At 38.8% G+C, this 25,886-nt stretch overlaps 1 protein-coding gene across 17 annotated transcripts in view; it reads left to right on the forward strand.

Annotated features, from left to right (window-relative positions):
• The window catches only part of LMNTD1 (lamin tail domain containing 1), a 490,983-nt gene that overhangs the window by 279,002 nt on the left and 186,095 nt on the right, over window positions 1–25,886 (forward strand). For 15 of the 17 annotated variants that reach the window (XM_073877814.1, XM_073877809.1, XM_073877810.1 and 12 more), the window contains one exon: window positions 4,688–4,786. The exons of 1 other annotated variant lie outside the window; for it this stretch is intronic. In XM_073877814.1, the coding sequence (XP_073733915.1) occupies window positions 4,688–4,786 (99 nt within the window). Of the gene's footprint in view, window positions 1–4,682; window positions 4,787–25,886 lie in introns of those variants that run through there. One more of the 17 variants, XM_073877821.1, reaches the window with a different exon arrangement.

Genomic DNA, 25,886 nt, shown 5'->3' on the forward strand with positions numbered 1-25,886 from the left:
TGTGTTTCTTATTTCAGTTAGTGGTATTATTATCTTTTATTCAGCCTAGTTAGACAATAAGGAGTCATCTATGACTCTTTACTTTCTTGAATTCAACATCAAATTCTATTGATTTAGTATCATATTAATTTACTTTTGTCAGGCACATTGCTAAGTACATTAGGTGAATTTTCCCAATCTTTCACCATATTCTGCATCATTCTTCTTTTACACATAAGAAAACAGAAACTTGGATGTTTAGAGCTCAGTGATAAAGTCAGTATTTGAACTCAAGCCTCTTTATTTCCAAAGGTAGTGAGCATCTTGATGACTTTTCAATACGTTCTCCTCTCTTTTTCCACTGCTGTAGCCCTAACTCAGATCATCACAGTAGAAGCTCTGCTAGCCAATCCCCAGTTAGTCAAATCATGTCATTAATAACACTCTTCAATCCTCTTACACATTCATCACTGGAAACTAGTAGGAGATTGCCTGGAACGTTGAATGTTCCTAGTCCCATCAGTTTAGTTGCATGTTTACCAAGAAAGAGTTGTATTTTGTTCTCAAGCCAGGCAATGCAGTTGTACTTTTTATTACGTTACAATATTTAATTAAATACAATGTAAACTAATGAGATATGAGTATGAAAGAGAGCTCTCCCTATGAAAACTGAGTTGAATGCTTTGGAAAGACAGGATGAGAGTAAGTCGCTGAAAATATTATTATCGACTTAAGTATGGAGAAGGTGAACCAAAAATGATTGGTTTTTACTCCTGTAAAAATTTCTTTAAGATTCTGCACTCCAGTTGCCTTTTGCTGCAATTTAAAGAAACATAAACAGAAATATGGGTGTGGTTCATGCAAGAAAAATAATACAAAACTCCAATTAGCAGACCTGTACTCAAAGAAGGCGCCTTAGCGCACTCTTATATAATTGCTGGTTAAGTGTACTCATATGCATCTTAAGTTAAAATATAATATCCAAGGTAAATATCTTTTTTTTGTTGTTCTCTGATTTGATAAGTTTTGCAAATGACTGACCAAATTGAGTCCCTGATTTGTCCCTGATTTCCCTGAATGAGAGACCTTCCACATTATCTCCCGTTGTCTTCCAAACAGTAATAGTACTTTTCCTCTGACCCCCAGTCTTCAGTCTGATTTCTCCATTCAGTCAACAAATATGTTTTAAGAGCCTACTAATTACCAGAATTCCCTTCTTAAAACTCAGATCTAAGCCTCTCTCCTCTGCCCACAATCACTCAGTGATTTTCCCTTGCCTGCAGAATGAAACTAAAAGTATTTAGCAGAATATTGAAGACCTGCCATGATCTGACTTCCACCACCTTTTTAGTTTCCCCTTCCTAACAGAGCACTCCGTATTCTCTATCAGTCACCCACATTCTGGCCATTGCTCAAACACATGACACCATTTAGCATTCATTCAGAGAGAGCCTGAACTCTATATTTGTATCTCTCATAATTTTACTCATTATTGAAAATAATAGTTTCTGTTGGGAAACATATTCTTCATAGAAATTATGTAATACAGAAAATGCTAAAGGTATCTGAATAAATTTTACTGAATGAATTTTAAGTTGTAAAGTCAAGAGTATTGTGCTAATACATAGCCTGTGGATGGAGGCGTTAACTTGTCTTTAATAATCAAAAGTTTAAATGTGTCTCTACTTGATAATTTAGTAAAAGTTTAAAAGTCTGCATAAAAATGATAACTTGACTGTCCTTATCCAGTTGTCCAATCAGGGAGAGTACCTAGTTCCTAGATGACAAATATCAGTGGATTATTATGTCATTATTATCCTTAGTTTTTTTTTCTCTCACTCTCATTTTTTCCCCTGGAAGTCTTATACCTGTGGACTGTCTTAGCTGCTACTACTGCATTGAACTCCTAAAATGTTCATCTCAGCCAGAGCACCTCAGTCAATTCCACTCCTCTTTCTAATTGCTTTTGTGTATTTTCACTCAGCAAAACACCATCCATCATATCAGAGTTTAAAATGGAATTTTCCCAGCAAACTCACTTTCCCCTGCCTTCTGAGACCACTACCTCCAAGGTTTTGGAGTTGTCCACAGCTCTTGAGGGTCTGTTTTGTTCTGTGATCTTCCTTAGGCCACAACTAGTTGCCAATTATTTCTTCCCATAAAGACTGAATTTTTAAGGGTTTGAAAACTATAGGAGTACTTGCCCCTTTACAGTCAAACTTCTCGAAATACTTGTCCATACTGACTATATTCACACTGTTATCTCCTGTTCCCTTTTCAACCCAGTGTAATATGGCTTCTGTCCCCAAACTTTTACTGAAGCTATTATCAGAGTAACAAATTACTGCCTTGGTGCTAAATTTAATTGACATTGTCTCAGTTGTCAACCTAACTTCTTATAGACTTTGATATTTAGACCACTCTTTCTACCTGAAATGAATTCTCCCCTCTGCTTCTGTGACACCTGTCTTTCAGACTGCTTTGTTGTACTATTCTTTTTAGGCTTCTTTCTTCTGCCCTTTATAAAAAAAGGGGCCCATTCTTCAGAGTCCCGAATCTTCTTGTCTCCTCCCTCTACACACTCCTCTAAGCAATCTCATCAGTTTCCCTGGCTTTAATTACCACCTGTGCCCATGGTCACTAGTTCTGTGTATCCAGCTCTGTTATTTACCTGAGCTCTCAAGATGTGCATATTTAACTATGTCCAGATGTGACCTCTTCAATATTGCAAAGGCACGTTGACTTTAACCTGCCCAAAGCTGATTTTACAAAAAGGCAAAAATAATCCTCTTATTTGCTTATCTTAGTGAATGGTACCATTTAGTATCTATTTGGTCAAACCATCAATCTTAAAATATAGCTATCAATCTTAACTTCTTTTTTATTCCTTATTCTCCAATCAATATCAAAACTCTGTCAACTCTACTTTTGAAATATTTCATATATCCATCCACTTTCTCTATCCCTTCTGCACTACATGGTTCAACTCATGATGATATCTGTCATAGATATCTGCAACTGTCTTCTAAATGAGCTCCCTTCCTCCATGCTGGCCCCTCTCCAATCAGTTTTCTAGACTGCAGCAAGCTTCCTCTTTCTAAACATACACATTTAATCACATCACTTCCCAACTTTCCTGTCAATGTCCCCATGCTACCCTCAGCATTAATTCTAATCTCTTTCACATGGCTTGAGGGCTCTTTGTGATCAACCCATTTTCCCCTCAAGCCCCATCTTTGCCACTCTTTCACACTCTGTGGTGCTTCTTTAAATTCCCAAACTGTATCAATTCTCTACCTGTGGACCTTGGCCATCCCATGAATCTGCTCCTCTCTGATCAGGCTATTCTCTCTGCTTATGACTTCTGCACCCTCCCTCTGCAATTTATTCTTTCAACATATTTTTGAACACTCACCGTGCACCAGGCATTGCTCTCGGTTCTAAGACCACAGCAGGGAGCAAAGTGGGTATGTTGTACTGAACTCATGAGGCTCAGAGTCTACTGGATAGACAGACAAGGAAATTTAGGCCATTGTAGGCCTTTGTGATGAGGGGTGGACATTGGGAGTCCAAGGACCCAGATGAAGACATCTCACTCAGCCTGGAAAGAAAAGACTTCCTAGGGACAGTGTTATTTGGAGGGTTAGACCTGAGACAGAGAAGTAGAAAGGAAAGAAGCCAAGGAGTTTAAGAAAGACCTCAAAATGTAAAGTTTTATCTTTTCTGCTTTTTCTTTTTCCTTCTCACTCTTCTTAACTCTTGTCTTCCACATCCAACTACCTCTGTTCTTTAAAAACCCGTTGGTTGGTTCTTATGGTACTCCTGGAAGTTAACTATTATTTTCCATCACTGATGGCATCCATTTTCACAGATGCACTTCCATACCTTTAACAAACCCACCAGCTTCCTTTCCTTAAGTCTCTCCTCATGGTGAAAGTGAAGACACCTCATTCCATATAGCAGCCACGTCATACATCTCTTTGACAAAGCTATCAGCTAAGTTGTAGCTAACTAGTGTCAGGCCCAGATATTTCTCTTTTTATCCTTCTGCTGTAATCCTTCCAATTGTCCATTTTTCTGTTCAAATTTTCTAATAGTCCACAGTGTCAAATTGTCTATAAGAAATAGACAACCCATGATCTTCCCTCATTTTCTAAAATAATACAACACAAGTTTAATTGTGCTTTGAGATTCCTGTCAGACCTTAGGCTCACCAGAAGAGGGTGGTGGTAAGGTTTCTCTTGAGCTTTATTCTAAGCCATGGCAAGACCTTTCATATGTAGGAAAAGTGAACAATCAGCTAACACCACCCCATAGATCTCTCAGCTTCTTGAAGGGGCATATCATCCTAAAAACCTTTAGTTCCCCTAGTGCTTGTTATGTTACATAGTCCTCCCATTCAGGCAGCGGTCCCCATTTTAAAAGGTTTTAATAAGATGAGAAATATCCTAGGATAAATTTGCAGGCACCTCCACCTCCCATCTTCCCCTGGGGTAAAGAGGAGGGTGGCTTTACCCATGATTGGTCAGTGACTGCAGGGGACTCTGCCTTGCATCAGTAATGTCATCATTTCTTCACTCACTACAGTCTAAAGATTTGGCAACAGTGCTGGTGCTCATATATAGAAGGAAGCTAATTACTTCATTTCATTCTTTTGTTGGAACATTTTCCTACCCACTTGCAAATAATCTTCCCTTTCCTTTAACAGCTCATCTCTGAAGAGACCAACAATAGCACATTCATCAGAAGCCAAGTTGGAGCCCAGGAGGAGACAACGGAAGCCTGGGCTCAGGGGCCCAGGTTAGAGGTCAGTGTCCACCAGCTCCTAGGTAATTGGCCTTGCGGTGTCTCTAAAGGGAGTTCTTAACAGAGGCAAATGGAAACTTCTGCTGAATTCCTTATATGTTTGAAATAGATAGGTAGATGATAGATAGGTGATAGATAGATAGATAGATAGATAGATAGATAGATAGATAGATGATAGATAAATAGATAGATATGTGATTTTTTTTCTCCCATAAAGGCAGTAATATTTCTATAACAATGGCTTCATTCAGGGCTTTCCAGAGTCACTGTTGGCCATTCTTTTGGGGACTCTATGAGCAATCATTTTCTTGGTCTGAAGCAAAAAAAGACTCAGAACACAAGGTTGCCTTTTTCAGTTTTTGTTGTGGGGGAAAAAAAAAAAGCACCTGAGTGCCTTAATCAGGGGGCAACTTTGTGACACACTGGAGACAGGGCACTGTGTGCATCTATGTACTGTAAAGTCTATAGCACTTTAATCAATTTTAATTTCACAGAGAAATTAACCAGTCAATAAAGACAAATCATGGAAAGGGCAGTTTATGAACTAAAACACAGATACTTTTACATACCATCTGGCAACTCTTGATAATACAAAATGGGTGGAGACTTCAACAAAGGCTCATCCATTCTGACAGAGATTCTGTGCTTATTGTTCTTTAACATTTCTGGTATATATTTGGATATTTGAGCTACCATATATGGGATCTGATCAAAGGGGTAAGTCAGGGTGAATGGGGCCAAAATCCAGCAGGCGCTTTAGTCAGGAAGCCCTATACCCTGGCTTCCTCTAGTTCATATGTATGGGCTAGCAGAAGCTCTGTTTATGAGGCTGGATAATAGAAAATTGACAAGTAACCTAAATATCCAATAATAAGGTACTGATTGAAAAATATACATAGAATTATTAAATGAAACCATTAAAACAGTGGTATATATGTATATAACTACATGAAAAAGCAGGTTATAAAATAGAATGTGTCACCCCATTTTTGTGAAAGAAATGTGAATATACAGAAATGCAGACACATGCTATCTATCTATGTAACTTAACTATTCAGGGAAAAAATTGGAAGAATACACTCCACAATGTTGACTACAGTTATCTTCAGCTCATAAATTGTTTTGTTTTTTGTTTTGTTTTGTTTTGTTTTGTTTTGTTTGGAGTGACTTGGCTTTTGCCTGATTCTGATGAAAGTGTACTGACTTCACTGTGTGTGTGTGAAGGGGGGGGAGAGAGAGAAAGATGGTTATTTTTTGTGTAATAAGAACAAAATTAAAACCCTAAATAGTGGATTGAGGCTTAAACAATAACAACTAATAATAGCTACTTTAAAAGTGACAAATATTTGCGACCTGGAAACATGAAATAGTGTTTAAAACCATCAGGGCAGTCAAAAAGGAAGTCCAAACAGTCTGAGGACAAAGTATTATTCACTGTTTGATTTGGCCAGTTTTTCAGCTGCAATAACTATGGCTTTATGACAACATTTTCACAAACCAGAAATAGATGTTAAAGTGAATCATCAATTTAGAAATGTAATTATAGAATAATCCCACCTCTGATACTGATCGTGTTTAACAATCCCATTCAGAAGACTAATATTATATCCCCTTTACTGTCAGTGATTTATTACTACAATGTTCAAAGAGATATAGTTTATGAAGGAATTATGCAATTGGGACTCTACATTAGTTTTATTAGGAAAATGAAGAAGGGGAAGTATGTTTAGACATGGCTTTCATTCCCTGACTTTTCCCTTTGGGAGAATTACATTCTGTTAATCCTTGAGACAAGAGGCTGAAGCTAATATTTATCAACATATATTAGAATACCTATCAGGCATTATACTGGTACATTTACACCAATTCTCTAGGGCATGTATTTGCCATTTAAGAGACTAAGGCTCAGAGAAATTTCCTAATTTCTCTGTGGTCACATAGCCACTAAGGTGGTTGTACCAAAATTCATACTCAGGTTTTTCTGACCCCAAAGACTTTGCTTTTTCCTGTTAGACCAGAGTTACAACGTTCCATGGTGGTGGATTATATTATATTATTTTTTGAAATTACTCAATCTCCCGTTTTCTATAAGATTATACATCCTGCTCCATTGCCTTTGGGCAAGGGTTTGTGACCTGGTTTGGCCACTGAAGTATGAACAGATGTGATAAACACTACATCCTTTAAGAGCCATCATGGTATTTTGTCAGTTCACTTGCTTTTTTCCCCTCTGTCACGTGAATGTCCCAAATAGGGAAGCTCCTTCAATATGGGTCCCAGAATGTGAAGACGTGTGGAGCAAAGCTGAGCAGAATCTCAGCAGCTGCCAACACAAAGTTGCCAAAATGTGAACAAGTGTGCATTCATTCATTTTTCTAATGCTGCATTATAAATTACCACAAACTTGGCAGCTTAAAATTACAAATTTATTTATCTCACAGTTTCTGTAGGTCAGATATGTGGGCGTGACCCTATTGGATAGCCTGCTCAGGGTCTCACGGGGCTGATATCAGAGTGTTAGCTGCTGTTCTCATTTGAGATTTGGAGTTCTCTTCTGAGCTCACTGGTCATTGGTAGAATTTCTTTTCTTGTGGTTGTAGGACTAAAGACTCATTTTCTTGTTGGCTGTTGTCTAGGGGTTGCTCTCAGTTCTTAGTGGCTTTTCTTGGATCTTTTCACTGTGGCTCTTCCATATTCAAGCCAGCGTTGGCACATTGACTCTCCTTCCTGGCAAATCTCTGACCAGCAGCTGGAGATAACTGTCTGTTTTTAAAGGGTGCATGTGATCGGGTTAGGTTCACCCAGATAATCTCCTTATCTTAAAGTCAACTGATTAATAAACATAATTACATTGGCAAAATCCCTTTGCCATGTAATATAACATAATCACACGAGTAACACCAAAGGATAGACACCATCCAGGCCTTCTTAGAATTCTGCAGACTACAAAGAGATAATTGTATTGTAAGCCACAGAGATTTGGGGAGATTGATTTTTTACTACAGGAAACTGGCTAATGCAACTAGTTACCTGAACTTGTGTGTCTGTGCATATAAAAGGGCATAAATCATAGAGGGCAGGCATCACATTGTCACAAAATGAACACACCTGTATAACCACCACCCAGCTTAAACAAACAAAAATACACAAAAATCAGAAAATTATTAACAACGCAGAAACCCCTTCCCAGTCATTTCCCAGACCCTAAATAACCACTATCCCATCCTCTCACCCTGCAGTTTATTTCACCTGCTTTTGAAATCTTATGAATGGAATCTGGCTCCTTCTTCTTAATACTAGATCTAAGAGTTTCATTCCTTCTGTTGTTTGCAGTTTTAGTTCTCTTCCTGGATAATATTCCATTACATGGATATTCCACAATTTGTTTTTCCGTTCTGCTGTTGTTGATAGACATTTGGTTAGTCTCCAGTTTTTAGCTATTACAAATAATGCTCCTCAGACTGTTTTTTTTTTACAAAGCTTCTACCCTTACCTCCCCCTTTCTCTGTTCCTCTCCCCCCTCTCTCCTTTCCTCTCTCTCCTCCCTCCTTCCCTCCCTCCCTTCCTTCTCTCTCCCTAAAAAGGAGGGAATCCAGTTTGGTTATTGTCAACTATCAAAATTAATCTTTGAGAAACTGTCTCTGAAAGGTAATTGGAAAACCACAATGAATGGATTTAGACCAAGTGAGTAGGGAGCTAAAGGAGGGGCAAAAAAACAAGATATAATTCCCTACCCTTGGTTTATCTCTGGGCAGCAGTTGCTTAGGTGAGACCAAGATAATTTCAGCCATCACTCTGAGCAGAGCTACACAGTGTAGTGGGAAACAGCATAGCCTGAGGCACCATTTAAAGATCTGAATCTGGTTCCTTTTTCTAGCTGGAAAACTTGGCAATTCACTACCTCTCTGAATTTCATTTCCTTCACCTATCCTGAGGGCAATGAGACTTTTCCCTTGGGATGTTACAGTTCCTTCCCATTCTTCTCCCACTTGTGCAAAAAACAACAGAACATTTTGCCCCGGCCCCACCCTACCATCTGTTCCCTGTCCTTCTCTGCCCTGCTTTTGCCCCCCAGAAAATGGGCCTCTTGACTGCATCCATCACCTGGCTCTGTTATTATTTTGCTTCCAATTGGGTTCAGTCAATGGGAGTCACTGGCAAGAGATTGGCAGGAAGGAAGAGAAAGAAGCTGGATTATTCCCTTGCATACACGCTACTCCCTCCCTGCCTTACTGCTGTTCTAGGGTGGTTGCTTTCCTCTTGGCCACAGCTCTAGCTACCACCTGGCTCCAGTGACACCTCTGTTCCTCTTGCATTTTAAACCTAAAGCTTATCATGATTTCCCCCCACTCGGTGGTGCTCCACCATCTTCGGCTTCTTAACCCAGGGCATACCTCTGTAAATGGTTCCTTTACTATACTCTTTTCAGGCTGAAGTACTTTGAGTGGATCAACCTTTCTTGAGATGTCCCTGGTAATAGAGAAGGGAGCCCAGTCAGACTGTTGAACATATGGGAGAACAGGAAACAGAATTAAAAGTTGGAGGCCAAGAAAATAAAGAATTTAAGGAATGGGGGAGATGGGATGGAGCAATGAAGAGTAGTCATAGTGTCCCATGAGCTGTTTCTGTGGTCTCTGCTAAGTACTTTACACAGGTGGCATTTAAACTTCACAGTACCCCATGAGATAGTATGAAAACTACCTAATTTTAGAGGTGAGGAAACTATGACTTAGGGTGGTTAAGTAATTTCTTGAGATCCCTGTTTAGTAACTGGCAGAACAAAGATTTGAATCCAAGACTTTAGCCTCCCAAACCCATGCTCTTACTTACATCCTTTCAAGACTGAGTAATGTGGCATGGTTTGTTATCTTGAAGAGACAGCTATTTTGGAGATATTAAGCAAAGTCATCTGAGTGTTGATGAGTTCAGAATTAAAAGGTTGCAGTGAGGGCAGTGACATTTCTTCTCTGTGTCACTTCCTCTCTCCCAGCTTTGGCAACTGACCCCAAAATAAATCCAGCCTCCTTTGCGTGTCCTTTATGGTTCCTCACAGTCATACTGCTTCTCCCTTCCTGCAGTTATCTCCCACCAGTCACACACTCACCGGGCTCCAATCAAACAGACTTATTCTTTATGGTTCACCTGTTTCTTCATGAAGTTGCCTTCCCTCCTTTTTTTCTCCTTTGAAGTCCTCTTGAGCCTTTTTGGCCCACTTAAAAGCTACTTCCTCCAGACAAATTATGTTATCACACCAACCACCAAGTCACCACCCCTCCCTCTTCGGACATTAGCAGCTTTGTTTGTACTACTTCCTCTGCATCTGTCCTGTGCTGCTTGGAATTTTAGTTGTATGTGTTCATGCCTTTTCTTTCCTATTTGACCTTGGGAACTTAGGGGTTGGAGAATGCTGAGATGAGTAAAACAGAACCGCTGCGCCTAAGGAGGTAAGAACACAAAGAACACTGACTACTAGTACCTTTGTGTATTTTGGCATTTTACTTTAGACAAATAGTAAGTGCTTGGGGCATGTAAAAGAGTGACTGTTCCCATATAATTGAGGAGAAAGCTTCTTGAAAAAAAATGACATTTGGGATGTACCTGGAAGTTTGGTTGAGCTGTCAGCTGTCATAATTTGGGGAGGGCATTTTATGAAGAGAAGCAGCATGAGATGGCTTTAAGAATATTGTTTCCATTGTATACCCCAGTATCTATGATGATTAATGAAACTAATAATAGCAGCTATCGTTTATCAAATGCTTGAGTCGTGCCAGACATTTTGTTAAATGCTGTTTGTATGTTATCTCATTTAAGTAAGACCTTCCCCATTTTACAGATGAGAAAACCAAGGCTTAAACAGATTTGTTCAAAGTGGCCCAGTTAGCCAGGTGGCAGAGCTGACTTCTGATGAGGAAATATGGGGCCACATTGCCTTTTTACTTACAACTTGATATAAATGCATAATTCTTTATGCATTTACCACTACATTCCAGAGAAAATGCAAACCCTCAAAGAGCCATATGGAGCCAACATAATCCTCATGTAATATTTATAAATTGATAAATTTTAAGGGATCTAGTTATTTACAATGCATCTCTGAGAGCTCTTTTTAAAAATGGCGTTTCAAAATAACATTCCATTTATCTTCTATTGAGGCACTAAAATTGTGGCTCTTTAATCTGAGGTATAAAACAAATTCCAAAATCTCTTTGAGTGAAGATACAGTTCTTCTCTTGAAATATTTTCTAAAAATAAAATATCATCCCATAGTAATTATGTTAGTCACCATTCAGACTATTTAAATTCAAAACATTTAGTGAGTTAAAAAAGAATGGCCTCTGATATTTTTATCAGGATAAAGAATGTGACAGTGCCTCTCAATCTACAATGAAATTAAATTCCGAGATATGAAACTGCCATGCATTATAACATATGGGTAAAATTTGCGAAAAACAACGAGTTTCCATTTTCCAGATGCTCAGATGCTCAAGTAATGACATCAACACTGTGGAGTTTCCTGGGTGCAAGTTATATAGACTAGTGTCATCCCTTTTCTGAAAAGGAAATGTCAGTATATTTTTATTTTTTCTTAAATCATATAATGTTTTTTTCCCCAGCTGCTATAAAATGTTTCTGTACCCTGTGAGGGAACAGTAATGAATTTTCATATTAACAAAATATGACTTGTGCATCAGGATGTTGACAATTATGTGGCTTACATTCTCGAACTCCAGGATGAATTAAAGAGGCAGTCACCATATTACACTGTGTTAGCATATGCAAAAGAGCATTGAGGTAAGGTCAATCTGAAGGACAGATTGCTAGCAAAGTCTTTAAAAAAGTGAGAGAGAGAGAGGGCCTTCCATGGGTAGTTATTTCCTACCTATAGGCAAAAGGATGGCAGGTGTTCTTCAGTTACAGGATTACCTACTTTTTCTCAGGCCTTTCAGGGAATGCCTTGTATTGGTAGAGAAACAGCTCTGGAGAACTACAGGGAAATGTTAACTTTAGTAGAGACCCCACTGTGCTAAAGATCTTGGAGGGAAAAAAAAAAAATCACATCTGAAAGACATAAAGTTTGGAATTGTCTGGGCTTTGGCTCAATTCGGAACTAACAGTAGCCAGAAACAAAATGGCAATGGAAAACGAAGTCTTTGCAATTTTATCAGATTGCTATTTTAATGCCTGCATCAACATATGGACTTTAGGCAATTAACAAACATTTTTCAGATGACATATTCTTGTAAGAAATGTAGAGGGCCAAACACATCTCCTAGAATGACCTCGATAGGTTACAGTTACACTTGACAGAAATTAGACCATAAAGTGGATAAAAGTTTGATTTGTTTCAACTCCAGTTCATTCCCTAGACAATACCCCCAACATCATGAACATCAGTAGCCTGGTAAATATCACGTACCTTACTGAACAATTCTCAAGGTGACCAACCCTCCTGGTTTGTCTGGGATTGAGGAGTTCCCCCAGGACCAGGGAATTTAGGTACTGCCGAAACTACCACTAACCTGGAGCAGTCCCAGACAAAATTGGATAGTGGGCCACGCTACAATAAGATCAAATGTTTCACTTTCTGTTTCATATGCTAAATTCATATGAAATTTGTGCTAAGAACGGCCCTTTTATTTTTAAGCCACAAAATTCTATTTGATTTTTTAAATTATAGACTTACTGGAAAACTTAAAATTATGTCTTTTAGAAATAAAATAATGCTATAAAGAGGTGCCTGAGTGGCTCAGTCAACGAAGTGTCAGACACTTGATTTTGGCTCAGATCATGATCTCAGGGTTGTGAGATCAAGCCATGCATCAGGCTGCACACTGGGCATGGAATCTGCTTGAGATTCTCTCCCTCACCATCTGCCTCTCCTTCACCACTCCCTCTCTTAAAAAGAAAGAAAGAAAGCAATAAAATATTACCTTGTTCCATAAACAGAAGATGTTTCTTCATAGCTCGTAAGGAGTGATTCAGTCATTTCATTACTTTAAAGGGTGTCAAATAAAAACAAAACAAATAAGCCAAAAAAAAAAAAAAAGCATGAAATGAAATGACTCCTGAAAACTAATACCATGAAGGAGAAGCAATGGTGTGATAGTAGCAAGAGCTGGTGCATTGACGATGCTAGTGATGGTTCTGATTGGGTCTCTGACCTGGGATATGTTGAGAAGAAGGGCTCAGAGAAGCTGTAAGTCAGCCTGGTATTTGGGGATACAGCCAATAGGTGCATGTGTGGGTCATTGAAAGGAAATGAGGGGATGCGGTTGAGTCACTCCGTGCCATTTCCTTGTACTGGGGCTTCCTTGACAGAAGGACAAGCTGCAGCTGAAGTAGGAAGAATAGGGGGCTAGAACTCTAGAAATGTGCACCAAGACCTAAAGATCATCCTCCTTTTGTACTTAAGAGCAGGGCTTCAGGCAAATTCTGTTTATTGCATTAGAAGTTCATAATAGCTGAGTGGTTTTCAAAATATATTTTAGAAGGACCATTGCAAATGTTTGTGATTCATTCTAATTTAAAATGTGAGGTGTTCTGGTTCCATTTCTTGCTTTTATATTGTGCTAACTGTACGTAAGTGGAAAATGATAAACTTGTGTCAAATGAAAGAAGCTGCATACAAAGCAAAATGGCAATTGTGGTTTTGATTTTTTTAGAGCGTGTTTTATATAAACCAAGAAAAAAGAGGTAAATTAAATTTATTAAATGTTATTACTTTATTTCCAAGTTGGAAAATAAATTTCTATTGTATTTTTTATTATTTTCCATTTCTGTAAAATAAATGTATATTATTTTTAGAGTAGAAATAATTAGTTATCAATGAACATTCTTTTTTAAGGAAAATAAAACACTGATTACTTTTATATCTATTTAAGAAATTGATAAATGAATAAGCATTTCTTGACTATTGGGTGCAAATAAAGAAGGTATGATCCACACCCTCCAAAAGTGTAAACTATATCAGGAAAGGCTGACCAAACATGAAAAAAAGAAAACCATAAATATAAAATCCAATGTTATTCAAGTTTATTCATTAAAACAGTAATTTAATTTTTTTGTTATATACTACTTACACATATATTGAAAAAAAAACTTTGATTATTAGAATCTTTCTGCATTTTAAAGTACAAAATATGTTCCAGAAAATGTCTCCCCCGCAGAAGCTTTATACATAGTTTCCCAAAACACCATTTGTCTAAAATAATCCAATTTGCCCCAAACACTTATGAATGCTCACCCCATATTCAATCACTTCCATTCTTTCCATTTGTTACTCATCTCACTAATAGGCATCTGTGTTGAATCTCTCTATTTTATGGAGTCAGTAGAAAACCAAGCCAAATGGAAAAGAGAAAAGAACCACATCTGCAGAGAGCTTCACAAATCATTTTTGGATTCTAATCGGATTTCTTTGACTACAGTTCTCATCATTTGAGTCAGTCATTTTCATCTTGGGCTGAGATAGATCACCCGTAATGTAATACTTCTCTTTACTCATCTGTAAAATGGAAATAAAGCAAACTACTTCTCTTAAAGGAACTATAGGATGAAGGGGATGCTGTCTTCTACTTGCTGATGAGAAGTACTCTCTCTAAAACAAGTCTTTGTGGGAAAATTAGACATCAAGGCAAACATAATGATTGGCCACTAAGATTTTTAAGGATAAGATAGTCTTATTTTTTTATGCATACAAATAAATACAAACATAAAAAACAAGAGACCATTCCCTCAATATCAACTGAAAATGGTTTTTTTGCCTTCCCTAAGAAAAATCAAGCTTGTTATTGTTACTATGGCAACAGATTGTCAGTATGAAGACTAGAGTTTCTCTGGCCTGCTTATTACTGAACACAAGGAAATAGAACACTTTATTTTTTTTTATTTTAAAATAAAAAATTGTCTTTATGTTTTTGTATGGTTGGGAAAATAAATGCAGTAATAAGAACTACATTGCAGGAGTGCCTGGGTGGCTCAGATGGTTAAGCGTCTGCCTTCGGCTCAGGTCATGATCCCAGGGTCCTGGGATCGAGTCCTGCATCGGGCTCCCTGCTCCTTGGGAGCCTGCTTCTCCCTCTGCTTCTCTCTCTCTCTCTTTCCCTCTCTCTCTCTCCCTCTCTCATGAATAAATAAATAAAATCTTAAAAAAAAAAAAAGAACTACATTGCAAAAGGAAGTTTGGCAGGGGAATACTAAGAACGTAAGCTAGGCCAGGGAGCATAGAGTGTGCCATCTGTGACCTGCTGGGGGCTGGGGCATGACCTCTTGGTTGGCCTGACTGGATTCTGAGTCCCTTCACTTGGCCTTGTTGTCCTCTCTCTGGGGAGAAATGCTAGGTTGGTGATAACATGTGAATGAAAATTCATTCCCTGGGTGCCTGGGTGGCTCAGTTGGTTCAGCAACTGCCTTCGGCTCAGGTCATGATCCTGGAGTCCCGGGATCGAGTCCCTCATCGGGCTCCCTGCTGAGCAGGGAGTCTGCTTCTCCCTCTGACCCTCCCCCCTCTCATGTACTCTCTCTATCTCATTCTGTCTCTCAAATAAATAAATAAATAAAATATTTAAAAAAAAAAAAAAAAGAAAATTCATTCCCTCACCAATCAACCAACACTTATTGAGTTCATGTTATATGCCAGGTACTATTCCAGTTCCTGATACAGTGTTTGAACAAATGGACAAAATTACTACCATCATGGACTCACATTCTTCTGGGAGAGACAGGCCAAAACCAAATCGGTAAACCCACACATAATGCCGGATAGTAATAGCTGCTATGAATAAAATATAAAGCATATTAAGATAGTAATAGGTAAATTTTTGAAAGAAGAAAATAATGAAAAATTAAAAGGAAATCCTAACATTTTAATGTACCCCTAACTAGGCCTGATAGATCCAGATTATATGTGAATATACTACATCAGTCATATTTTTAAAAACAAATATAGACTGAATAGTAGCCTCTATTTGCCATGTACTGGGATCATTGCTGGGAAAAGTGAGCAATAACTCAGAGCAACAGCTTAAAATATTGCAGGCCCTTCCTACAGCTAATGGAGGCCCCCAAATTTTTTAGACCTTCAATTCTTTTTTTTTTAAGATTTTATTTATTTATTTGTCAGAGAGAGAGAGAGCATGAGCAGGGGGAATGGCAGGCAGAGGGAGAGGGAGAAGAAGGCTCCCCGCTGAGCAAGGAGCCCCACGTGGGACTCGATCCCAGGACAATGGGATCATGACCTAAGCTGAAGGCAGCCGCTTAACCGACTGAGCCACCCAGGCGTCCCTAGACCTTCAATTCTTTCAGAACCTCTCTTGAGTAAATTCTCTAGTTTTCCAAATATGCTTGATTGCTCAAAAAAAAAAATACCTTTGAGATATTTTAATGTAGTTTCTTACAGAGAAAGAAAGCTTAAAATTTTTACTCTCTGGCTTACAATTTCACATACCAAGTGCTTTTATAGAATTTATGATTTTGGGAGGTAGTAATGGAAGAAAATATAAATAGATTTGGAAAGAATTTGAACAGATTTGTGAATGGCAGAGCCATTCCTACCAACTAAGAAAAGCTTAAAGGTTTGGAAAGTACATTCTGCTAAGGAGCCTACAAAACAGAGGCCCAGCCATGGGATAAAGAGAATTGGGAAAAGGCCTACAGTTAGGAAGGACAACCAAGCCTTCCTTTCCCTGCCGACTTGCCCTGGCAGTAGAGGACTGAGCTACAAGAACACTGGACCACCCAGCATGGCAATTCCTGTATTTTTATCAGATTGTATTTATTCTTTACTGTCTCATAAAGAGCCTGGCACTGATTTGGCAACTTTGCTGGACAACATGTAAGCATTATATTTTTATGTTGCCATAAAGCAAGTGCAGTGATTGCGGTAAACATACTTGCTGCCTTTCTGATTGTCAACATTTGGCATGGATTGTAATTGAACTGTTTGCTTTCTTTGCCTGGAATGAAGCTTATATTCTGCAGATGATTCTAAGGTGCTTCATAAATACTGTATGCAACAACATAGAAATGTGTGCTTCAGGGCACCTGGGTGGCTCAGTTGGTTAAGCCCCTGACTCTTGGTTTCAGCTCAGGTCATGATCTCAGGGTGGTGGGATCAAGCCCCACTTTGGGCTTCATGCTCAGCTGGGAGCTGGCTTGGGATTCTCTGTCTCCCTCGCCCTCTGCCCCCCCTCCACTTGCGTGAGCGCTCTCTTTCTCTCTCTCAAATAAATAAATCTTTAAAAAAGGAAACGTGTGTTTTTACAGTAGTCAGGGTTAAGCAAAACAGGGTGTTCACACAGAACTCTTGGGAGATCTTAATTCTAGAACCTCACACAGATACAAACTGCTCTCTTCCTCCTCTAAAGATTTTGTGCGTATTTGTTTGGGCTTTTTTGGGGGGGCGGGTAATATGAGCTTGTCAGGCTTGGGCCCTGGGCTCAGCTCTCTCTTTTCCACTCTAAACCCGCCACATACTCCCATTAATACTCTTCACACTAGGGCATTTTTAGTCCTTTCCAATTCAGAGAATCGGCAAGGGGAGCATCATTAGCATGAGTTCTGGGTGGTGAAACACTGTTTCAGCCCATTTCTTCTGACAGTACGACCTGCAGGAGGCAGGCAGCAGTGGTCCTTTGGAAGATGCATCAGTCAGTTAACGAGTGGCAGAGCTCATGTGTGCCTCTGGGATATGAGGATATGGTCCTCACTGAAGGGTGACTTCCATTCAGATTCTTAATCCTGACAAGGTGAAGTCAAAATGTTAATAAGCTAGTAAGACTGTAATTTTTTTTTTCAGATTTGGACAAGAATTTTATTAAATTGCAGAATTACCACATTCTCCCTTTCCTCTTTACACTAATTAATTTATTTTGAAACGTACGGACTGTGGAGATTGTGCAAATTATAATTTACACCATCTCAGTAATGGCCTGTGCTTGCTACAGGTTTACAGCATTGATCTGCCTCTCTTTCATGTTCTCTTTGTTTTCCTTAATTTTCAGCCACGCCTGGATATGGGCTCATTTGCCTTTCTTATTTATTTGTTCACCTTCCACAATCCAGACCAAGTCTCAGCTATTTCTTTTAGCTGCCATTTAGTCCTTAGAAGAGCAAGGTTCTCCTTTGACTTTTAAATACTTGTCTGCTGGGGCGCCTGTGTGGCTCGGTCAGTTAAACATCTGCCTTTGGCTCAGGTCTTCATCCCAGGGTCCTGGGATAAAGCCCGGCAACAGGCTCCCTGCTCACTGGGGGACCTGCTTCTCCCTCTCCTTCTGCTGCTCCCCCTGCTGTGCTCTCTCTCTCTCTCCCCCTCTTGCTCTCAAATAAATAAATAAAATCTTTTAAAAATAAAATAAAATACTTGTCTGCCTTCAATACTTTATCAGTTTATATTATTTTGGCCAGGTCATCTTGACATCATATGTCATTGCCCGTGATTCTATTTGATTAGATGTAAGGACAGAGTCACTGTGGCCTTACATTTGAACAAAAAAATTGCTCTCATTCACATGCGTGTGTGTGTGTGTGTGAGTTTGTGGTGAAGGCTGGGGTGAAGAGAGCAGTTAAGAAAGAAAAGCTTCTTATGCCTCTGATAGCAGCTTCTCTTAATCAAAGGAAGGATTTGAAATACACCATTAAGACTTTTGTCCTTCCACCCCTGAGGGACTCTCAAATCAAATCCCACAGAGATTTCCCAGAAAACGGAGAGGTTCCCTAGAAATTGCTATACGAACCAGCTTGGATTTCCTCTCCAAATCTAGGTGGTCTTGGGGCTACATGGGAAATAAAAGCAGAGATTTCTGAAAATAGGAATTTGTTTTGGTAAAGCCCCAAAACTCCCCAGGCTGATTTATTTTTAATTTTGGTCAGGCTGGTAAAAATGGTTAATTTTTTAACTCTCCCCAGGAGCATGTTCCATGTGGGGAAGAGAAATGTAATAGGTAAAGGGAGGGATTATACAGGTATTCAAACATTATTGACTGAAAACGTATGGAAGTAAGCAGGTCAAGATCTTTCTTTTCATTGAGAGCACACTGAAAGTAAATGATCTGTACACAGTAGGCCCTCAGAAAACATTTAATTTAAAAATATTTAATATTTAATGTTTATTGCTTATCAAAAAAGCCTTTGGGGGGAATTAAAAAATAAATAAGCTAGAATATTTTGAAGTAGCTTCCAGAGCTCCATAAGCAACAATTAGGTAGAGAGATGGACTCACCAACCAGTGCTTAGCAAGCCGCAAGAAAGAGCTGGAATGAGGAACACAGGATGATCCTGCTTAACGTGCTCTTTCAGGGCCACTTCCTGGCCAGTGCACTGGCATCTCCAATGTTCCACCCTCACTTGGTTCTATGACCCCAGGCTTTGAAGGCTCACCATGAAAGGTGATCTCAGTCAGCCCCAGGGGCCATGGTCACTGATCTGGCATGACCTCTCCCACATCTGCCTAGGCCCCTGAGCTAAGGAAACTCCCAGATCCCAGTAACTCTGTGGGTGTCCCAGTCCTGGTCAGGCTCTGCTTGCAGGCTGTTTTCCTTGCTGACTTATACCTGACAGGAAGCATGAAATTAGGCAGAACCTATTTGCATTCCATCTGCTGCACATTCCTCAGCCCCCCTCCTTTCTACTCATGGAAGCATTTCCCCTTAAGGTTCAGTCTGGCCTAGTACCAATGCCAGCCAAACCAGGACAGAGAGAAGCTGAGAAGTTTTTGCCCTTTCCTACTCCTCCCACCTCAACCTAAGCAGGTAAGTTCTGGAAATAGTCTTGTAGATACAGACAAGAGATCAGAAATCTGGGAATGATCTCTGTCCTACCTGTGCCATACTGGTCCCTTCTGTAAAACTGTGTTTTATACTTGGACTTCTGTTGAACACATCAGTGCCCTGAAGTCCTTCCTTATACTTCAGCTCCAGTTGGTTAGCTGGACCTTGCCACCCTGCCTAGCTTTTGCTCAGCCCTGTTGCATCACTTGGCCCCAAAATGCTGCTTTTCATCTGACTTTATGGGTCCCTACTCCCTGGAATCCAGATTCTCATTGCTTTGGTGATCCTTTGTGTACCTGTCTAGGCTGAACTAGAACTTGATTTGGCCACCACTTTTGACTATGTATTTGGGCTGTTTGCTACTTTCTAGGAAGCCAAAACCTTAGCTGTGTCAGTTTTCAAAGCCAAAGTATTTGTTTCCTCTTCTTGTATACTGGCATTTGCCACTGAGGTCCCAGTTCTTGCGTCTGTGTGCCAGACAGAAGCACACACCTTTCTTTTCTGCTTATTAGTGCTGTTACCTGACACACCATCCAGATCTCATGCTGCCGCTAGCTGGCTGTAGTGCATGCCAGGCCTTGTGTGCTTGGCTGGGGCCCTGGTCCTGGATCTCCTAGCTAACCCTCTCCAGTGGCTAGTTATGTCTTGGCAGGACGGAAGGTCCTTTCAGGCCAGTATTGTTCTGAGTGATTATTTCCCTTACCAGTAGGCATCCTGGTATACTCCATCATCTTCACATGATTGGATGAATCTACCAAGCTGCATCAAGAATATCAGTGTTTAATAAATATTTGTTGCCACTGATTTGATTTGATTTGCCAAACTGTAGAGTACCTTATTGTAAATTGCACACCCTCTATGAAACTCAATAAAAATGCACTGAACTAAGGCAAATTGGGTGAGAGTTGATGGCTTTAAAATGGAATTATTTATAAAAATATCAACAAAGTGTTCGAAGTTTTCTGGTGCATTTCTTAACTGCTGACAGAGAGATGGAGGCAGAGAAAAACAGTGTCAACATGATTCCTAACTGAAAATTATGCAGACATAAAGACGAAGTATACTTAAATCAACAGGATTTGATATTCAAAGTTCTAATCAATCACAGCCAGTCAGTAAGAGCTAGATTAAGGAGAAGCTGCATTAAAGACTAATCTGTGTATCACAGATGAAAGTTTCTATCCTCTCCTTAAACCTTCAGCTCCCATATCCTTTCTTAATGCTGGGATAAAAGTAAGTCACTGTCAGTCTTACCCTCTGTTTCTTTTTCTACCCTCACAGTGTGTCTACACTAACCCCTCAGCCTTTTCCTTTGGAAGGCAGGGCAGTGAAATGGGAAGTGAACATGGGTTTGGGTCCTAAAGGGCTGTGTTTGTCACTTCTTAGCAGTGTGACATATAAATAGATAAATTACTTATGTAGGCATAAAATAAATAGATAAATTATGTAAAGGCATCTGTACAAAATGAGGATTACCATCTATCTCCAGGTGCTTGCAATGACCAAATGATAAAAATTTCTGTAAAATACTTCACGGAGCATCCAGCTCAACACATAGCCATTTTGTATTCCTTCTTTCTCCCCTTTTCATATTTTCTCTCGAAGGAAGGGGCACCCATCTCCAAGGCTGTCATGCCTCCTGTGCTGACCTGTTGCCTCAGCTCTCCCACAACTGGTTTCCTCACACATCTGCCCATTCTTCAGCATGCGCAGTATCTCCCCCTCCCCAGGTACCTTCTACTCAGTCTTTGATAGGCACATATACAGCCTATTCTGGAGAATAATTTTTACCTCTTGTTTTCTTAGTTTCTAATGATCTCCTTCTTTTCAAAGTCAATATACTAAAATGAGTGGTTTCACCATCAATTTTGTCAACACATGTCATCTTAATTCTTTATTGCTTGCAGAGACTTTTAAGTCCCTCTAGAAGGAAATTTCCAGTGTCTGGAATGCTGTCCTTCTAGTTTGGTGGGATTACTAGTAACTTTGAAGTACTGTCTATGCTCATCAGAGGATAGGAGTGTTTTCACATGTATAAAAAGTTTGGTATATTAGAACTATTGCATTGGAAAAGCTGCTTTATAGAAAAAAGAAGACACTAAGAATCTAGGTCACAGAATTTGAAAATTATGTAAACTTTTCATCAGCACTAAAAAACTGTAGTTTTGGAGCAAGGTATAATCTCTAAATTGCCCAATATAGCATCCTGTAGGAAGGGAACTTTAGATACAGATGATACAAAGATTGGTAGATAGATAAGATGATAGATAGATAGATAGAGTATTGAATTGTGTAATGTCCCTTTAAGAAAAATTTATTATTTTGATTTGTTTTGAATAGACTGAAACTCTTCCAGAAACATCATATATTACACATTTAGTAAACTATAGCAGTTTTACCAAATTGCTCCTTTAGGGGCTAACGACCCCTTTTGCTGCTTTGTTTAAAACACCTGATGCAATCAGCATGGAAAAAGGTGTTCTTGGTCTCATACATTGCCTTGTAAATTTACATTTAGTTCAAAATTAAATGCAATTTCAAGGTCTCTTTTTTAAAAAAAAAATTCTAATCTAGTGTACTGTAAGCATGCTTTAAGTTACACGTTTGCTAAAATTTGTTAAGGTGACTTTGGCGAATGGATTTTTGTCTTTAAATAGATTCAGTTTGCTGTATATGCAAAATGATTTGAACAGAATCAACCATGGAAATTCACTGAATATGTCCTTTGCTCTCATAATATTGAAAATCACAGCATAACCTGAAGGACCTCATTTAGTTAAGAAATTAGTGTATGATTTATAAAGGTACCATGTAGAAACCTTATCGGGGTCCATGCCCAGCATGCTTCTCTGTTATAATTATTATTTGTACAGGTCAATTTGTGGTTTGGATTTTATTTATTTTTGAATACATACTTGATTTCTTGGTCATTTAAAAATGTGTAAGCTTCATATCGCTTAAAAAATAACTTTCTGTAGGAAGATGAATAATATAGTTTAAAACTACTTCTCTGTTCATAGAATCTGAGACTATAGAGTTGGAAGGGACCTAAAACTAATATATTCCAATGCCCTTAGTAGACAAGCAAAGAGAGGCCCTGAAGAGATCAAGTAACTTGCCAAAGTCTGTTTCTCCCTGCAAACTGGTGACCAAACTAGAATAAGCACCTGGTTTATGAGAGATTTGATTCCATGGGGAAGAAAGGGGAGCACATACACACTTATGAAAGGATTTTTTAAGATTTATTTATTTGTTTGAGAAAGAGAGAGAGAAAATGAGTGGGGGGAGGGGCAAAGGGAGAGGGAGAGAGAAAATCTTAAGCAGACTCCCTGTTGAACACAGGGCTTAATCTCAGGACTCTAAGATCATGACCTGAGCTGAAATAAAGAGTTGGGTGCTTAACTGACTAAGCCTCCCAGGCACCCCACTTATGAAAGTATTTTTAAAGAATTAAAAACTTATTTCATCCATCTCATGGCAATATAATACAGAAGAAAACAGATTTAACTTTGAAAATCATTAGTTAGTTGCTTTTCTATATATGTAGAGTATCATTTTCCAACTGAATTTTGTATTCATTCACATTTATTTTAATGAAAATGAGTAATTCAGCAATTCATTTGGAGTTTCACAAACTAAGGATTTCATTAGTTCCACTGATAGAAAAGAAATTTCTTAGGCAAGTGTGTTGTGTGAAAATTATAATGGGAGGGGCTCCTGGGTGACTCAGTTGGTTAAGCATCTGACTGGATTTCGGCTCAGGTCTTGATCTCAGAGTTGTGAGATCAAGCCCTGCACTCAGCAGGGAATCTGCTTAAGATTCTCTCCCCTCTCTCTCCCTCTCTTCATCTCCCCTCAAATAAGTAAATAAAGCTTTAAAATAAAAAAGAAAAATTATAATGGGAAAGTTTACCTACATGCTTTAATCATTTGCAAATGTTACCCATTTATATATAAATATAGCCATTGCTAAGGTAGATTGTTAGTTTTACTAATTACAAACAACACTTATCTATTCATTATCACCTATACTGGTTTAACCTAGGTTTGGTGGTTGTTTCTAACTGAAAATAATGAAAGTGGTAGAATTGAATATAGACTATTTTTAAGATTCTAACTTTCCACTTCACATTGGTCTGTACTATAGTGTGCAACGTTTATAGTATATAAACTCTGAATATTTGCTTTGGGTGGTATTTCTCTGAAATATGATAGGCTACATATTTCCAGCCTACTTTTTCTTCCTATAATAATCAAAGAAAATATGAAAAAAACAGGGACTTTGGGTTAACATATATTGGTGGCAAATACCACTACTCTCAACCCAGCCACCCCTTCAAAGGTCTTTGAAAAAAAAATCACAAGTAAAAAAAGATCCAGGGCCCAGTCCATCAACAGGAAAGCAGAACTATCCAAAAGGGAGATTAGATGCTACAAACCAAGATGAGGCTAAGACAGAATAATCAAACAACAGATTAGGGGCAGAGGAGAGGCCAGAGCAACTGGGGAGGGCCATGGGAGATAAGAGATAATAGAGGGAGGTAGAAACTAGGATGGCTTTAGAACCCATTTAGAAACACGACACTCTGTCACATAATGTCTACAAACACCTGGCCTGCTCTTGCAGGGCTGGGGGCACTATCTTGCCCACCACCATGTCTCGTAGATTTTGGTGTGCCATTTACTAAAATTGTTAAAGAACATCTATGTGTGCAAGGTATTGAGACCACAAAGAGGAATAAGACGAAATCATTGCACTTAAGTTCAATCTAGTGGAAGGCAAAGGAAACTCATATATATTGGGAAAACCCACCATGTGCCAGACATGGAGGAGGGTATTTTATACCCACTGTCTGCTATGGGTTGAATTGTGATCTCCAAAAAGATATGTTGAAGTTTTAACCCCCAGTACCTCCGAATGTGACCTTATTTGGAAAAAGGGTTGTTGCAGATACCATTAGTTAAGATGAGTTCATACTGGAATACAGTGAGCCCTTAATCCAATATCACTGGTGTCCTTTTAAGAAGAGGAGAAGAGACCCATGAAGAATACAATGTGAAGACAGAAACAGAGATCAGAGGGGATGTATCTGTATGCTAAAAACACCAGGGACTGCTGGCTGTCACCAGAAACTAAAAGACACATGGAACACATTCTCCCTAGAATCCTCAGAAGGAACCAACCTTGCCGACACCTTGATTTGGGACTTCTAGCCCTCAGAATGTAAGACTGTGAACTGTTGTTTGGAGTCACCCAGTTTGTGGTGCTTCATTACAGCAGCCCTCAGAAACTAATATGCTATCTAATTTAGTCCTCATAAGAATTTACATGGTAAGTAGTGTTAGCTCCACTTAAAAACTAGATGTTTTTATAACTTGCCTTATTCCAAAAGAAATAGCTGCGAAATTAGATAGAACTGAATTCACATTTTTGTCTGCCACCAACTAGCTAGAAAAAGTTGGAAAAATTATTTAAACTTTCTTAAGCCTACATTTGCTCTAATGTAAAATGGAGGTCATTCTATTGGGGTGCATACTTCCTGATTTACACTAGCTGCTAGGAAGCTAATAACCAAATTTGTAGCCTAAGTATACAAGATCCCAGGCATATTTCTTGTGTTTAAAAATCTTTTGGTATCATATAAACTTTTGTTAAGCTGTTATAAATTTGGAGGCATTGTAAATTAAATTAAACATAAACATAATTTTAGATAAGGCCAATAAAATACCGTCCATAAATTACATGACAGGATTGAAAACATTCCGCTATAGTCTAAATGAGTGGCCTCCAAAGCAAGGTTTTATACCCCATGAGATGACATGATCCGTTGGGATGAGGGAAGAAAATGTTAGAACTTGTATTTATATTTTTATCACAAAAAAAAGGAAATAAGCTTTCCTAATATTTACTAAGTGTTGACAATCATACCCTCACTTGATCCATATTAGGGCAGCTGAGTGTAAGACAGCCAGAGGAAAAGTGGGAGTTCATCATTGACTGCAGTGCACACCCTGGTTCTTCAATGAAGGCCTGTTGTAAACTCTTGCACCTGAGGTGTGCCCGCTTAACTGAAATTACAATCACCTTATCTAGCATTAACTAAGCTTACCCTCAACAAAATGGACACATGGCTTAAAAAGAGGCCTGAAAACAAATGGTGGATAGAAGATAATATGCAAACACAAGTGAGGAGGAAAATTGCAGAATGGACACTTCCACTTATAGAAAAAAGTTCTTTTTCACCTACATTGTTAAATTACAACAATTATGATTTAATTGGATATGACAAGAAGTTAGCCCCTGAAATTCAAAATCATCGGTAAGATTATTCAAAA

The sequence above is a fragment of the Callorhinus ursinus genome, unplaced genomic scaffold (genome assembly GCF_003265705.2).
Source record: "Callorhinus ursinus isolate GAN/ISIS: 27379988/994484 unplaced genomic scaffold, GSC_fseal_2.0 scaffold27, whole genome shotgun sequence".
NCBI lineage: Eukaryota > Metazoa > Chordata > Mammalia > Carnivora > Otariidae > Callorhinus > Callorhinus ursinus.